At 48.4% G+C, this 17,578-nt stretch overlaps 1 protein-coding gene across 1 annotated transcript in view; it reads left to right on the top strand.

Moving 5' to 3' along the window:
* Positions 1-10,205, top strand: part of LOC127915630 (uncharacterized) — a 37,387-nt gene extending 27,182 nt beyond the window's left edge. Inside the window, exon 5 of the mRNA XM_052495853.1 lies at positions 10,057-10,205. Within this exon, the coding sequence (XP_052351813.1) occupies positions 10,057-10,205 (149 nt within the window). The remainder of the gene's footprint in view (positions 1-10,056) is intronic.
* Positions 10,206-17,578: the final 7,373 nt, after the last annotated feature.

Raw genomic sequence — 17,578 nt, forward strand, 5'->3', positions numbered from 1 at the left:
TACAACACAATGCTAGTGAGTGATAGTGGTAGTCCCTATAACAATATACAACACAATGCTAGTGAGTGATAGTGATAGTCCCTATAACAATACACAACACAATGCTAGTGAGTGATGGTGGTAGTCCCTATAACAATATACAACACAATGCTAGTGAGTGATGGTGGTAGTCCCTATAACAATATACAGATAGTGAGTGATAGTGATAGTCCCTATAACAATATACAGATAGTGAGTGATAGTGATAGTCCCTATAACAATACACAACACAATGCTAGTGAGTGATGGTGGTAGTCCCTATAACAATATACAGATAGTGAGTGATAGTGATAGTCCCTATAACAATATACAGATAGTGAGTGATAGTGATAGTCCCTATAACAATATACAACACAATGCTAGTGAGTGATGGTGGTAGTCCCTATAACAATATACAGATAGTGAGTGATAGTGATAGTCCCTATAACAATATACAACACAATGCTAGTGAGTGACAGTGGTAGTCCCTTTAACAATATACAACACAATGCTAGTGAGTGATGGTGGTAGTCCCTTTAACAATATACAACACAATGCTAGTGAGTGATAGTGATAGTCCCTATAACAATATACAACACAATGCTAGTGAGTGACAGTGGTAGTCCCTTTAACAATATACAACACAATGCTAGTGAGTGATAGTGGTAGTCCCTATAACAATATACAGCACAATGCTAGTGAGTGATAGTGGTAGTCCCTATAACAATACACAACACAATGCTAGTGAGTGATAGTGGTAGTCCCTATAACAATATACAACACAATGCTAGTGAGTGATAGTGGTAGTCCCTATAACAATATACAGCACAATGCTAGTGAGTGATAGTGGTAGTCCCTATAACAATATACAGCACAATGCTAGTGAGTGATAGTGGTAGTCCCTATAACAATATACAACACAATGCTAGTGAGTGATAGTGGTAGTCCCTATAACAATATACAGCACAATGCTAGTGAGTGATAGTGATAGTCCCTATAACAATACACAACACAATGCTAGTGAGTGATAGTGGTAGTCCCTATAACAATATACAACACAATGCTAGTGAGTGATAGTGGTAGTCCCTATAACAATACACAACACAATGCTAGTGAGTGATAGTGATAGTCCTATAACAATATACAACACAATGCTAGTGAGTGATAGTGGTAGTCCCTATAACAATATATAACACAATGCTAGTGAGTGATAGTGGTAGTCCCTATAACAATATACAGCACAATGCTAGTGAGTGATAGTGGTAGTCCCTATAACAATATACAACACAATGCTAGTGAGTGATAGTGGTAGTCCCTATAACAATATACAACACAATGCTAGTGAGTGATAGTGGTAGTCCCTATAACAATATACAACACAATGCTAGTGAGTGATAGTGGTAGTCCCTATAACAATATACAGCACAATGCTAGTGAGTGATAGTGGTAGTCCCTATAACAATATACAGCACAATGCTAGTGAGTGATAGTGGTAGTCCCTATAACAATATACAACACAATGCTAGTGAGTGATAGTGGTAGTCCCTATAACAATATACAGCACAATGCTAGTGAGTGATAGTGATAGTCCCTATAACAATACACAACACAATGCTAGTGAGTGATAGTGGTAGTCCCTATAACAATATACAACACAATGCTAGTGAGTGATAGTGGTAGTCCCTATAACAATACACAACACAATGCTAGTGAGTGATAGTGATAGTCCCTATAACAATATACAACACAATGCTAGTGAGTGATAGTGGTAGTCCCTATAACAATATATAACACAATGCTAGTGAGTGATAGTGGTAGTCCCTATAACAATATACAGCACAATGCTAGTGAGTGATAGTGGTAGTCCCTATAACAATATACAACACAATGCTAGTGAGTGATAGTGGTAGTCCCTATAACAATATACAACACAATGCTAGTGAGTGATAGTGGTAGTCCCTATAACAATACACAACACAATGCTAGTGAGTGATAGTGGTAGTCCCTTATCTATTATCAATTCAAATTGTATTTGTCACATGCGCCGTATACAACAGGTATCACCTTACCGTTAAATGCTTACTTAAAAAGTTAAGAAAACATTTACTAAATAAACTAAAGTAAAAAATGTAATTAAATAAAAAGTAACAATAACAAAATAAAAGAACAATAACAAGGCTTTGTGTAGGGAAAAGGTTAGTCGAGGTAATTTGTACATGTATGTAGGGGCAAAGTGACTACGTATAGATAATAAACTGTGAGTAGCAGCAGTGTAAAAACAAAGGGGGGATTTCTACTCAAGTAGAATCCCAGACACTCTGCTGAGTGGGAGGGGCTAACAGGTCCACCCTGGAGGGGCTCTGAGAAGGGGCGGGGCTTGACTTCCACAAGCTCCTGTTCACATCTGTAATAAATAAACCATCTGGTGCACAATGTCTTTCTATAAACACAATTAATCTGTAATAAATAAACCATCTAGTACACACACTGTCTTTCTATAGACAACTACTCAGCCCTATCCCTCCTAGAAAATCTGAATCGAGCGATCTCTCGCCCTCTCTCTCTCTCGCCCTCTCTCTCTCGCCCTCTCTCTCTCGCCCTCGCCCTCTCTCTCGCCCTCTCTCTCTCGCCCTCTCTCTCTCTCTCTCTCGCCCTCTCTCTCTCTCTCTCTCTCGCCCTCCTTTGTTCTTCCCTGGTTGCCCTTTACTCGTGGCAACAGGTCACAAATCTTGCTGCTGTGATGGCACACTGTGGAATTTCACCCAGTAGATATGGGAGTTTATCAAAATTGGATTTGTTTTCGAATTCTTTGTGGATCTGTGTAATCTGAGGGAAATATGTCTCTCTAATATGGTCATACATTGGGCAGGAGGTTAGGAAGTACAGCTCAGTTTCCACCTCATCTCTCTCTCCATATCACTCTCTCTATCTCTCTATCTCTCTCAGTCTCAGTCTCAGTCTCTATCTCTCTATCCTTCTCTCTATCTCTCTATCTCTCTGTCTCAGTCTCTCTTACTGAGTCTGTACATAGTCAAAGCGTTCCTTAATTTTGGGTCAGTCACAGTGGTCAGGTATTCTGCCACTGTGTACTCTCTGTCTAGGGCCAAATAGCATTCTAGTTTGCTCTGTTTTTTTGTTAATTCTTTCCAATGTGTCAAGTAATTATCTTTTTGTTTTCTCATGATTTGGTTGTGTCTAATTGTGCTGCTGTCCTGTGGCTCTGTGGGGTGTTTTTGTGTTTGTGAACAGCGTCCCAGGACCAGCTTGCTTAGGGGACTCTTCTCCAGGTTCATCTCTCTGTAGGTGATGGCTTTGTTATGGAAGGTTTGGGAATCGCTTCCTTTTAGGTGGTTTAAGTATTTAACCACTTCTGGGAAAATTGGAAAACACTAAACAAACAACAACACGAAGAATTATCTGTCCAAAATGGAGATGTATGGGTAAACCACTTCTCCAGTCTTTTTGGTTCTATAACAAAGAATAAAGAGGAAAAACAAATACAGGATCAAATACAGATCTTAGAATCAACTATTAAAGATGACCAGAACCCACTGGATTCTCCAATTACCTTGAATGAGTTACAGGACAAAATAAAAACCCTCCAACCCAAAGAGGCCTGTGGTGTTGATTGGTATCCTTAATGAAATGATCAAATATACAGACAAATTCCAATTGGCTATTTCTTTTATTTCACCTTTATTTAACCAGGTAGGCTAGTTGAGAACAAGTTCTAGTTTACAACTGTGACCTGATCAAGATGAAGCATAGCAGTGTGACACAGACAACAACACAGAGTTACACATGGAGTAAACAAAAACATGTCAATAACACAGCAGATCAAAAGAAAATCAAAAAGTCTATATACAGTGAATGCAAATGAGGTAAGTTAAGGGAGTTAAGTTAATAAATAGGCCGTGGTGGCAAAGTAATTACAATATAGCAATTAAACACTGGAATGGTAAATGTGCAAGTAGAGATACTGGGGTACAAAGGAGCAAAATAAATGAATAAATACTGTATGGGGATGAGGTAGGTAGATAGATGGGCAATGTACAGGTGCAGTGATCTGTGAGCTGCTCTGACAGCTGGTGAGGGAGATATGAGTCTCCAGCTTCAGAGATTTTTGCAGTTCGTTCTTCCTTAACATCATCCTTAGCTCTGGCACCTTCCCCAATATTTGGAGCCAAGGACTGATCACCCCAATCCACAAAAGTGGAGACAAATCTGACCCGAAAAACTACCGTGGGATATGCGTCAACAGTAACCTTGGGGAAATCCTCTGCTTTATCATTATCAGCAGACTCGTACATTTCCTCAATGAAAACAATGTACTGAGCAAATGTCAAATTGGCTTTTTACCAAATTACCGTACAACAGACCATGTATTAACCCTGCACACCCTAATTGACAACCAAACAAACCAAAACAAAGGCAAAGTCTTCTCATGCTTTGTTGATTTCAAAAAAGCATTTGACTCAATTTGGATAAGGGTCTGCTATACAAATTGATGGAAAGTTGTGTTGGGGGTAAAACATACAGCATTATAAAATCCAGCTTGCCCTCTCTCGCTCTCTCTTTGACTCCAGCTTGCCCTCTCTCTCTCTTTGACTCCAGCTTACCCTCTCTATCTCTCTCTCTGTCTCCAGCTTGCCCTCTCTCTCTCTCTCTCTCTCTCTTTGACTCCAGCTTACCCTCTCTATCTCTCTCTTTGACTCCAGCTTGCCCTCTCTCTCTCTTTGACTCCAGCTTGCCCTCTCTCTCTCTCTCTCTGACTCCAGCTTGCCCTCTCTCTCTGACTCCAGCTTGCCCTCTCTCTCTCTCTCTGACTCTAGCTTGCCCTCTCTCTCTCTCTTTGACTCCAGCTTGCCCTTTCTATCTCTCTGACTCCAGCGTCCCCTCTCTCTCTCTCTCTGACTCCAGCTTGCCCTCTCTCGCTCTCTCTTTGACTCCAGCTTGCCCTCTCTCTCTCTGACTCTGACTCCAGCTTGCCCTCTCTCTCTCTCTCTCTCTCTGACTCCAGCTCTCTCTCTCTCTCTCTGACTCCAGCTCCTCTCTCTCTCTCTCTCTGACTCCAGCTTGCCCTCTCTCTCTCTCTCTCTCTCTCTGACTCCAGCTTGCCCTCTCTCTCTCTCTCTTTGACTCCAGCTTGCCCTCTCTCTCTCTCTCTCTGACTCCAGCTTGCCCTCTCTCTCTCTCTGACTCCAGCTTGCCCTCTCTCTCTCTCTCTCTCTCTCCAACTCTGACTCCAGCTTGCCCTCTCTCTCTCTCTCTCTCTGACTCCAGCTTGCCCTCTCTCTCTCTCTCTGACTCCAGCTTGCCCTCTCTCTCTCTCTCTCTGACTCCAGCTTGCCCTCTCTCTCTCTCTCTCTGACTCCAGCTTGCCCTCACTCTCTCTCTCTCTCTCTCTCTCTCTCTCTCTCTCTCTCTCTCTCTCTCTCTCTCTCTCTCTCTCTCTCTGACTCCAGCTTGCCCTCTCTCTCTCTCTCTTGACTGGCTCCAGCTTGCCCTCTCTCTCTCTCTCTTTGACTCCAGCTTGCCCTCTCTCTCTCTCTTTGACTCCAGCTTGCCCTCTCTCTCTCTCTCTGACTCCAGCGTCCCCTCTCTCTCTCTCTCTCTGACTCCAACTTGCCCTCTCTCTCTCTCTCTCTCTCTCTCTCTCTCTGACTCCAGCTTGCCCTCTTCTCTCTCTCTCTGACTCCAGCTTGCCCTCTCTCTCTCGCTCTGACTCCAGCTTGCCCTCTCTCTCTCTCTCTCTGACTCCAGCTTGCCCTCACTCTCTCTCTCTCTGACTCCAGCTTGCCCTCTCTCTCTCTCTCTCTCTCTCTCTCTCTCTCTCTCTCTCTCTCTCTCTCTCTCTCTCTCTCTCTCTCTCTCTCTCTGACTCCAGCTTGCCCCCTCTCTCTCTCTCTCTCTCTTTGGCTCCAGCTTGCCCTCTCTCTCTCTCTCTTTGACTCCAGCTTGCCCCCTCTCTCTCTCTTTGACTCCAGCTTGCCTTCTCTATCTCTTTGACTCCATCCTGCTCTCTCTCTCTCACTTTGACTCCAGCTTGCCCTCTCTCTCTCTCTCGCTCTCTCTTTGACTCCAGCTTGCCCTCTCTTTCTCTCTGACCTCAGCTTGCCCCTCTCTCTCTCTCTGACTCCAGCTTGCCCTCTCTTTCTCTCTGACTCCAGCTTGCCCTCTCTCTCTCTCTTTGACTCCAGCTTGCCTTCTCTATCTCTTTGACTCCATCCTGCTCTCTCTCTCTCACTTTGACTCCAGCTTGCCCTCTCTCTCTCTCTCGCTCTCTCTTTGACTCCAACTTGCCCTCTCTTTCTCTCTGACTCCAGCTTGCCCCTCTCTCTCTCTCTGACTCCATCCTGCTCTCTCTCTCTCACTTTGACTCCAGCTTGCCCTCTCTCTCTCTCTCGCTCTCTCTTTGACTCCAGCTTGCCCTCTCTTTCTCTCTGACTCCAGCTTGCCCCTCTCTCTCTCTCTGACTCCAGCTTGCCCTCTCTTTCTCTCTGACTCCAGCTTGCCCCTCTCTCTCTCTGACTCCAGCTTGCCCTCTCTTTCTCTCTGACTCCAGCTTGCCCTCTCTCTCTCTCTCTCTCTCTCTCTCTCTCTCTCTCTCTCTCTCTCTCTCTCTCTCTTGACTCCAGCTTGCCCTCTCTCTCTCTCTCTTTGACTCCAGCTTGCCCTCTCTCTCTCTGACTCCAGCTTGCCCTCTCTCTCTCTCTCTGACTCCAGCTTGCCCCCTCTCTCTCTCTCTCTCTTTGACTCCAGCTTGCCCTCTCTCTCTCTCTCTCTCTCTCTTTCTCTCTTTGACTCCAGCTTGCCCTCTCTCTCTCTCTTTGACTCCAGCTTGCCCTCTCTCTCTCTCTCTCTGACTCCAACTTGCCCTCTCTCTCTCTTTGACTCCAGCTTACCCTCTCTTTCTCTCTGACTCCAGCTTGCCCTCTCTCTCTCTCTCTGACTCCAGCTTGCACTCTCTCTCACTCTCCCTGTCTCCAGAATTCTCTCTCTGTTTAACTCCAGCTTGCCCGCTCTCTCTCTCTCTGACTCCAGCTTTCACTCTCTCTCACTCTCTCTGTCTCCTGAATTCTCTCTCTCACTCTCACTCTCACTCTCACTCTGACTCTGGAGTTAAGTGGACAAGAATGGGAATGTATCACCATTGTGATAACACACACTAATGTGCCAAAACACACCCACACACATGCAAAATGTTATCTGCCAAATTCCCTCTGTCAGCATACTGACCCCCTGACATCTCCTTGCCAGGTAGATGAGGTTCATCTGTCACGGTGCTGACTGCAGTAAAAGCCTCTATCCCATCCCCTAGCAGAGTACTTTAGGATATTACTCACTTCGGTGTAACAGGGGCCTTGCCGTGCGACCCTACCAACTCTTCTATTTATTCGTAATGGCCCTTCGCGTGAGTTGGGTTTGTTCCTTCGTTCACCTTGTCACTCCCTTATTTCCCGGTCTAGTGTGGGGCCTTGGATAGATGAGTACTTTATTACTTTATGTTTATAGACTCTTCCTATACTCCCTAACCTTGGGTCCTCTTCTCTTATATATCAATACCTAATAACAGTAGTCTAGTATGGGGCCTTGGATAGATGAGGACTTTATTACTTTATGTTTATAGACTCTTCCTATACTCCCTAACCTTGGGTCCTCTTCTCTTTATATATCAATACCTAATAACAGTAGTCTAGTATGAGGCCTTGGATAGATGAGGACTTTATTACTTTATGTTTATAGACTCTTCCTATACTCCCTAACCTTGGGTCCTCTTCTCTTATATATCAATACCTAATAACAGTAGTCTAGTATGAGGCCTTGGATAGATGAGGACTTTATTACTTTATGTTTATAGACTCTTCCTATACTCCCTAACCTTGTCTTCTCTTTATATATCAATACCTAATAACTCATCTTCTGTTAGTTATTATGCTCGTCAGCTAGTAGTCACTATGTTTATAGACTCTTCCTATACTCCCTAACCTTGGGTCCTCTTTATATATCAATACCTAATAACTCATCTTCTGTTAGTTATTATGCTCGTCAGCTAGTAGTCACTTGGAAACTAGTATTGTTGTATGTATTTGACTTTTCCAAATATATATTATTGTCCACACAATGAAATATTCTTTCGTGCAATCACTTTAACCTATACCCAGGGTCACTTTCTGTTCCGTGAGAGTGTCAGAGGCGTTTTCTCTCCAGATCGTTAATCTGGCCTAGTTGTCAAAGTTTCAAGCTTTTATCAAGTCAACCTTTTTTTGGTCTTTATACACGTTATTACAATTCAATGGTTCTACAGTTTCCCAATACATCAATAATGCTCAATCAATCCTTAATGCGCTATGCTATACAATCAATCCTTAATGCACTATGCTATGCCACGTAATATTTTGCAAAGGTAAAAAGCTTAACACACTTCTTTATGACACTTTAAACAAAACAAACACCCATATATTTACCTCGAAGCTCTGTTCCCTTGGTCCTTCCACTGGGCTCTATAAGAGTAGTAATATTTCTGCAGCCTTCTGCTGTTTATACGACTATAATCTTCTTATTTAGTCTGAATTTCCTATGTTTTTTACTGTCTACTGTTTAGATATTGATTCCTTCTTATCGACCTTTGGCTGCTACGAGGCTTTAACTATTCCTGGGCTTTTTCATTCTTGCCGAACTGCGAATGTTACTGACACACCAAAGATGGAACGTTGTTGCTATCAAGAGTTCTCCTCACCTCACATTGTTCTCGAAGTTCTCTACGCCTCATGCTGTTGAGGGGTGAAGTTCTCTACGCCTCATGCTGTTGAGGGGTGAAGTTCTCCACACCTCGCATTGTTGAGGGGTGAAGTTCTCCACACCTCACATTGTTGAGGGGTGAAGTTCTCCACACCTCACATTGTTGAGGGGTGAAGTTCTCCACACCTCACATTGTTGAGGGGTGAAGTTCTCCACACCTCACATTGTTGAGGGGTGAAGTTCTCCACACCTCACATTGTTGAGGGGTGAAGTTCTCCACACCTCACATTGTTGAGGGGTGAAGTTCTCCACACCTCGCATTGTTGAGGGGTGAAGTTCTCCTCACCTCACATTGTTGAGGGGTGAAGTTCTCCACACCTCGCATTGTTGAGGGGTGAAGTTCTCCACACCTCACATTGTTGAGGGGTGAAGTTCTCCACACCTCGCATTGTTGAGGGGTGAAGTTCTCCTCACCTCACATTGTTGAGGGGTGAAGTTCTCCACACCTCACATTGTTGAGGGGTGAAGTTCTCCACACCTCACATTGTTGAGGGGTGAAGTTCTCCTCACCTCACATTGTTGAGGGGTGAAGTTCTCCACACCTCACATTGTTGAGGGGTGAAGTTCTCCTCACCTCACATTGTTGAGGGGTGAAGTTCTCCTCACACACCTCACATTGTTGAGGGGTGAAGTTCTCCACACCTCACTCACATTGTTGAGGGGTGAAGTTCTCCTCACCTCTCATTGTTGAGGGGTGAAGTTCTCCACACCTCACATTGTTGAGGGGTGAAGTTCTCCTCACCTCGCATTGTTGAGGGGTGAAGTTCTCCACACCTCACATTGTTGAGGGGTGAAGTTCTCCACACCTCGCATTGTTGAGGGGTGAAGTTCTCCACACCTCGCATTGTTGAGGGGTGAAGTTCTCCTCACCTCGCATTGTTGAGGGGTGAAGTTCTCCTCACCTCACATTGTTGAGGGGTGAAGTTCTCCACACCTCGCATTGTTGAGGGGTGAAGTTCTCCACACCTCGCATTGTTGAGGGGTGAAGTTCTCCACACCTCGCATTGTTGAGGGGTGAAGTTCTCCTCACCTCGCATTGTTGAGGGGTGAAGTTCTCCTCACCTCGCATTGTTGAGGGGCGAAGTTCTCTACGCCTCACGCTGTTGAGGGGCGAAGTTCTCTACGCCTCACGCTGTTGAGGGGCGAAGTTCTCTACGCCTCACGCTGTTGAGGGGCGAAGTTCTCTACGCCTCACGCTGTTGAGGGGCGAAGTTCTCTACGCCTCACGCTGTTGAGGGGCGAAGTTCTCTACGCCTCACGCTGTTGAGGGGCGAAGTTCTCTACGCCTCACGCTGTTGAGGGGCCTTCTCACGCTGTTGAGGGGCGAAGTTCTCTCACGCCTCACGCTGTTGAGGGGCGAAGTTCTCTACGCCTCACGCTGTTGAGGGGCGAAGTTCTCTACGCCTCACGCTGTTGAGGGGCGAAGTTCTCTACGCCTCACGCTGTTGAGGGGCGAAGTTCTCTACGCCTCACGCTGTTGAGGGGCGAAGTTCTCTACGCCTCACGCTGTTGAGGGGCGAAGTTCTCTACGCCTCACGCTGTTGAGGGGCGAAGTTCTCTACGCCTCACGCTGTTGAGGGGTGAAGTTCTCTACGCCTCACGCTGTTGAGGGGTGAAGTTCTCCTCACCTCACATTGTTGAGGGGTGAAGTTCTCCTCACCTCGCATTGTTGAGGGGCGAAGTTCTCCACGCCTCGCATTTATGAGGGGCGAAGTTCTCTACGCCTCACGCTGTTGAGGGGTGAAGTTCTCCTCACCTCACATTGTTGAGGGGTGAAGTTCTCCTCACCTCGCATTGTTGAGGGTTGAAGTTCTTCTCACCTCGCATTGTTGAGGGGCGAAGTTCTCCACGCCTCGCATTGTTGAGGGGCGAAGTTCTCTACGCCTCACGCTGTTGAGGGGTGAAGTTCTCCTCACCTCACATTGTTGAGGGGTGAAGTTCTCCTCACCTCGCATTGTTGAGGGGTGAAGTTCTCCTCACCTCACATTGTTGAGGGGTGAAGTTCTCCTCACCTCACATTGTTGAGGGGTGAAGTTCTCCTCACCTCGCATTGTTGAGGGGTGAAGTTCTCCACACCTCACATTGTTGAGGGGTGAAGTTCTCCACACCTCGCATTGTTGAGGGGTGACCTCGCATTGTTCTCCACACCTCGCATTGTTGAGGGGTGAAGTTCTCCACACCTCGCATTGTTGAGGGGTGAAGTTCTCCTCACCTCGCATTGTTGAGGGGTGAAGTTCTCCACACCTCGCATTGTTGAGGGGCGAAGTTCATTGTTGAGGGGCGAAGTTCTCTACGCCTCACGCTGTTGAGGGGCGAAGTTCTCTACGCCTCACGCTGTTGAGGGGCGCTCTACGCCTCACGCTGTTGAGGGGCAAAGTTCTCTACGCCTCACGCTGTTGAGGGGCGAAGTTCTCTCCCTCACGCTGTTGAGGGGCCTCACGCCTCACGCTGTTGAGGGGCGAAGTTCTCTACGCCTCACGCTGTTGAGGGGCGAAGTTCTCTCACCTCGCATTGTTGAGGGGTTCTCTCACCTCACGCTGTTGAGGGGTGAAGTTCTCCTCACCTCTCACATTGTTGAGGGGTGAAGTTCTCCTCACCTCTCACGCATTGTTGAGGGGTGAAGTTCTCCTCACCTCGCATTGTTGAGGGGTGAAGTTCTCCACACCTCACATTGTTGAGGGGTGAAGTTCTCCTCACCTCGCATTGTTGAGGGGTGAAGTTCTCCTCACCTCGCATTGTTGAGGGGTGAAGTTCTCCTCACCTCGCATTGTTGAGGGGTGAAGTTCTCCTCACCTCACATTGTTGAGGGGTGAAGTTCTCCTCACCTCGCATTGTTGAGGGGTGAAGTTCTCCTCACCTCACATTGTTGAGGGGTGAAGTTCTCCTCACCTCACATTGTTGAGGGGTGAAGTTCTCCACACCTCGCATTGTTGAGGGGTGAAGTTCTCCTCACCTCGCATTGTTGAGGGGTGAAGTTCTCCTCACCTCACATTGTTGAGGGGTGAAGTTCTCCTCACCTCGCATTGTTGAGGGGTGAAGTTCTCCTCACCTCGCATTGTTGAGGGGTGAAGTTCTCCTCACCTCGCATTGTTGAGGGGTGAAGTTCTCCTCACCTCGCATTGTTGAGGGGTGAAGTTCTCCTCACCTCGCATTGTTGAGGGGTGAAGTTCTCCTCACCTCACATTGTTGAGGGGTGAAGTTCTCCACACCTCGCATTGTTGAGGGGTGAAGTTCTCCACACCTCGCATTGTTGAGGGGTGAAGTTCTCCTCACCTCGCATTGTTGAGGGGTGAAGTTCTCCACACCTCGCATTGTTGAGGGGTGAAGTTCTCCTCACCTCGCATTGTTGAGGGGTGAAGTTCTCCTCACCTCGCATTGTTGAGGGGTGAAGTTCTCCTCACCTCACTCTGTTGAGGGGTGAAGTTCTCCACACCTCACATTGTTGAGGGGTGAAGTTCTCCTCACCTCACATTGTTGAGGGGTGAAGTTCTCCACACCTCACATTGTTGAGGGGTGAAGTTCTCCTCACCTCGCATTGTTGAGGGGTGAAGTTCTCCTCACCTCACTCTGTTGAGGGGTGAAGTTCTCCACACCTCGCATTGTTGAGGGGCGAAGTTCTCCTCACCTCACTCTGTTGAGGGGTGAAGTTCTCCACACCTCGCATTGTTGAGGGGCGAAGTTCTCCTCACCTCACTCTGTTGAGGGGTGAAGTTCTCCTCACCTCGCATTGTTGAGGGGCGAAGTTCTCCACACCTCACTCTGTTGAGGGGTGAAGTTCTCCTCACCTCACTCTGTTGAGGGGTGAAGTTCTCCTCACCTCGCATTGTTGAGGGGTGAAGTTCTCCACACCTCGCATTGTTGAGGGGCGAAGTTCTCCTCACCTCACTCTGTTGAGGGGTGAAGTTCTCCTCACCTCGCATTGTTGAGGGGCGAAGTTCTCCTCACCTCACTCTGTTGAGGGGTGAAGTTCTCCTCACCTCGCATTGTTGAGGGGTGAAGTTCTCCACACCTCGCATTGTTGAGGGGTGAAGTTCTCCTCACCTCACTCTGTTGAGGGGTGAAGTTCTCCTCACCTCGCATTGTTGAGGGGTGAAGTTCTCCTCACCTCACTCTGTTGAGGGGTGAAGTTCTCCTCACCTCGCATTGTTGAGGGGCGAAGTTCTCCTCACCTCACTCTGTTGAGGGGTGAAGTTCTCCTCACCTCGCATTGTTGAGGGGCGAAGTTCTCCTCACCTCACTCTGTTGAGGGGTGAAGTTCTCCTCACCTCACTCTGTTGAGGGGTGAAGTTCTCCTCACCTCGCATTGTTGAGGGGCGAAGTTCTCCTCACCTCACTCTGTTGAGGGGTGAAGTTCTCCTCACCTCGCATTGTTGAGGGGTGAAGTTCTCCTCACCTCACTCTGTTGAGGGGTGAAGTTCTCCTCACCTCACTCTGTTGAGGGGTGAAGTTCTCCTCACCTCGCATTGTTGAGGGGCGAAGTTCTCCTCACCTCACTCTGTTGAGGGGTGAAGTTCTCCTCACCTCGCATTGTTGAGGGGTGAAGTTCTCCTCACCTCACTCTGTTGAGGGGTGAAGTTCTCCTCACCTCGCATTGTTGAGGGGTGAAGTTCTCCTCACCTCACTCTGTTGAGGGGTGAAGTTCTCCTCACCTCGCATTGTTGAGGGGTGAAGTTCTCCACACCTCGCATTGTTGAGGGGTGAAGTTCTCCTCACCTCACTCTGTTGAGGGGTGAAGTTCTCCTCACCTCGCATTGTTGAGGGGCGAAGTTCTCCTCACCTCACTCTGTTGAGGGGTGAAGTTCTCCTCACCTCGCATTGTTGAGGGGTGAAGTTCTCGCATTGTTGAGGGGTGAAGTTCACCTCACTCTGTTGAGGGGTGAAGTTCTCCACCTCATTGTTGAGGGGCGAAGTTCTCCTCACCTCACTCTGTTGAGGGGTGAAGTTCTCCACACCTCCACACACCTCGCATTGTTGAGGGGTGAAGTTCTCCACACTCGCATTGTTGAGGGGTGAAGTTCTCCACACCTCGCATTGTTGAGGGGTGAAGTTCTCCTCACCTCGCATTGTTGAGGGGTGAAGTTCTCACCTCGCATTGTTGAGGGGCGAAGTTCTCCACACCTCGCATTGTTGAGGGGCAAGTTCTCCTCACCTCGCATTGTTGAGGGGCGAAGTTCTCCTCTCCTCGCATTGTTGAGTTCTCCTCACCTCGCATTGTTGAGGGGTGAAGTTCTCCACACCTCGCATTGTTGAGGGGTGAAGTTCTCCACACCTCGCATTGTTGAGGGGTGAAGTTCTCCACACCTCGCATTGTTGAGGGGTGAAGTTCTCCACACTCGCATTGTTGAGGGGTGAAGTTCTCCTCTCCTCGCATTGTTGAGGGGTGAAGTTCTCCTCACCTCACATTGTTGAGGGGCGGTGATTGTTGAGGGTGAAGTTCTCCTCACCTCGCATTGTTGAGGGGTGAAGTTCTCCACACCTCGCATTGTTGAGGGGCGAAGTTCTCCTCTCCTCGCATTGTTGAGGGGTGAAGTTCTCCTCACCTCGCATTGTTGAGGGGTGAAGTTCTCCACACCTCGCATTGTTGAGGGGTGAAGTTCTCCTCACCTCGCATTGTTGAGGGGCGAAGTTCTCCACACCTCGCATTGTTGAGGGGTGAAGTTCTCCACACCTCGCATTGTTGAGGGGTGAAGTTCTCCTCACCTCGCATTGTTGAGGGGTGAAGTTCTCCTCACCTCGCATTGTTGAGGGGCGAAGTTCTCCACACCTCGCATTGTTGAGGGGTGAAGTTCTCCACACCTCGCATTGTTGAGGGGTGAAGTTCTCCACACCTCGCATTGTTGAGGGGTGAAGTTCTCCTCACCTCGCATTGTTGAGGGGTGAAGTTCTCCTCACCTCACATTGTTGAGGGGTGAAGTTCTCCTCACCTCACTCTGTTGAGGGGTGAAGTTCTCCACACCTCGCATTGTTGAGGGGCGAAGTTCTCCACACCTCGCATTGTTGAGGGGCGAAGTTCTCCTCACCTCGCATTGTTGAGGGGCGAAGTTCTCCTCACCTCGCATTGTTGAGGGGTGAAGTTCTCCTCACCTCGCATTGTTGAGGGGTGAAGTTCTCCTCACCTCGCTCTGTTGAGGGGTGAAGTTCTCCTCACCTCGCATTGTTGAGGGGCGAAGTTCTCCACACCTCGCATTGTTGAGGGGCGAAGTTCTCCACACCTCGCATTGTTGAGGGGCGAAGTTCTCCACACCTCGCATTGTTGAGGGGTGAAGTTCTCCTCACCTCGCTCTGTTGAGGGGTGAAGTTCTCCTCACCTCGCATTGTTGAGGGGCGAAGTTCTCCACACCTCGCATTGTTGAGGGGCGAAGTTCTCCACACCTCGCATTGTTGAGGGGTGAAGTTCTCCTCACCTCGCTCTGTTGAGGGGTGAAGTTCTCCTCACCTCGCATTGTTGAGGGGCGAAGTTCTCCACACCTCGCATTGTTGAGGGGCGAAGTTCTCCACACCTCGCATTGTTGAGGGGTGAAGTTCTCCTCACCTCGCTCTGTTGAGGGGTGAAGTTCTCCTCACCTCGCATTGTTGAGGGGCGAAGTTCTCCACACCTCGCATTGTTGAGGGGCGAAGTTCTCCACACCTCGCATTGTTGAGGGGTGAAGTTCTCCACACCTCGCATTGTTGAGGGGCGAAGTTCTCCACACCTCGCATTGTTGAGGGGTGAAGTTCTCCTCACCTCGCATTGTTGAGGGGTGAAGTTCTTCTCACCTCGCATTGTTGAGGGGTGAAGTTCTCCACACCTCGCATTGTTGAGGGGTGAAGTTCTTCTCACCTCGCATTGTTGAGGGGTGAAGTTCTCCACACCTCGCATTGTTGAGGGGTGAAGTTCTCCTCACCTCGCATTGTTGAGGGGTGAAGTTCTCCACACCTCGCATTGTTGAGGGGTGAAGTTCTCCTCACCTCACATTGTTGAGGGGTGAAGTTCTTCTCACCTCGCATTGTTGAGGGGTGAAGTTCTCCACACCTCGCATTGTTGAGGGGTGAAGTTCTCCTCACCTCGCATTGTTGAGGGGTGAAGTTCTTCTCACCTCGCATTGTTGAGGGGTGAAGTTCTCCACACCTCGCATTGTTGAGGGGTGAAGTTCTCCTCACCTCGCATTGTTGAGGGGTGAAGTTCTCCTCACCTCGCATTGTTGAGGGGTGAAGTTCTCCTCACCTCACATTGTTGAGGGGTGAAGTTCTCCTCACCTCGCATTGTTGAGGGGTGAAGTTCTCCTCACCTCACATTGTTGAGGGGTGAAGTTCTCCACACCTCACATTGTTGAGGGGTGAAGTTCTCCACACCTCGCATTGTTGAGGGGTGAAGTTCTCCTCACCTCACATTGTTGAGGGGTGAAGTTCTCCTCACCTCACTCTGTTGAGGGGTGAAGTTCTTCTCACCTCGCATTGTTGAGGGGTGAAGTTCTCCTCACCTCGCATTGTTGAGGGGTGAAGTTCTCCACACCTCGCATTGTTGAGGGGTGAAGTTCTCCACACCTCGCATTGTTGAGGGGTGAAGTTCTCCACACCTCGCATTGTTGAGGGGTGAAGTTCTCCACACCTCGCATTGTTGAGGGGCGAAGTTCTCCACACCTCGCATTGTTGAGGGGTGAAGTTCTCCTCACCTCGCATTGTTGAGGGGTGAAGTTCTCCTCACCTCGCTCTGTTGAGGGGTGAAGTTCTCCACACCTCGTATTGTTGAGGGGTGAAGTTCTCCTCACCTCGTATTGTTGAGGGGTGAAGTTCTCCTCACCTCGCATTGTTGAGGGGTGAAGTTCTCCACACCTCGCATTGTTGAGGGGTGAAGTTCTCCACACCTCGCATTGTTGAGGGGTGAAGTTCTTCACCTCATTGTTGAGGGTGAAGTTCTCCACACCTCGCATTGTTGAGGGGTGAAGTTCTCCACACCTCGCATTGTTGAGGGGTTCTCCACACCTCGCATTGTTGAGGGCGAAGTTCTCCACACTCACATTGTTGAGGGGCGAAGTTCTCCACACCTCGCATTGTTGAGGGGTGAAGTTCTTCTCACCTCGCATTGTTGAGGGGTGAAGTTCTCCACACCTCGCATTGTTGAGGGGCGAAGTTCTCCACACCTCGCATTGTTGAGGGGTGAAGTTCTCCACACCTCGCATTGTTGAGGGGCGAAGTTCTCCACACCTCGCATTGTTGAGGGGTGAAGTTCTCCTCACCTCGCATTGTTGAGGGGCGAAGTTCTCCACACCTCGCATTGTTGAGGGGTGAAGTTCTCCACACCTCGCATTGTTGAGGGGCGAAGTTCTCCACACCTCGCATTGTTGAGGGGTGAAGTTCTCCACACCTCGCATTGTTGAGGGGTGAAGTTCTTCTCACCTCGCATTGTTGAGGGGTGAAGTTCTCCTCACCTCGCATTGTTGAGGGGTGAAGTTCTCCACACCTCACATTGTTGAGGGGTGAAGTTCTTCTCACCTCGCATTGTTGAGGGGTGAAGTTCTCCACACCTCGCATTGTTGAGGGGTGAAGTTCTCCACACCTCGCATTGTTGAGGGGTGAAGTTCTTCTCACCTCGCATTGTTGAGGGGTGAAGTTCTCCACACCTCGCATTGTTGAGGGGTGAAGTTCTCCACACCTCACATTGTTGAGGGGTGAAGTTCTCCTCACCTCACATTGTTGAGGGGTGAAGTTCTCCTCACCTCGCATTGTTGAGGGGTGAAGTTCTCCACACCTCGCATTGTTGAGGGGTGAAGTTCTCCTC

Source organism: Oncorhynchus keta, chromosome 35 (assembly GCF_023373465.1).
Source record: "Oncorhynchus keta strain PuntledgeMale-10-30-2019 chromosome 35, Oket_V2, whole genome shotgun sequence".
Taxonomy (NCBI): Eukaryota; Metazoa; Chordata; class Actinopteri; order Salmoniformes; family Salmonidae; genus Oncorhynchus; species Oncorhynchus keta.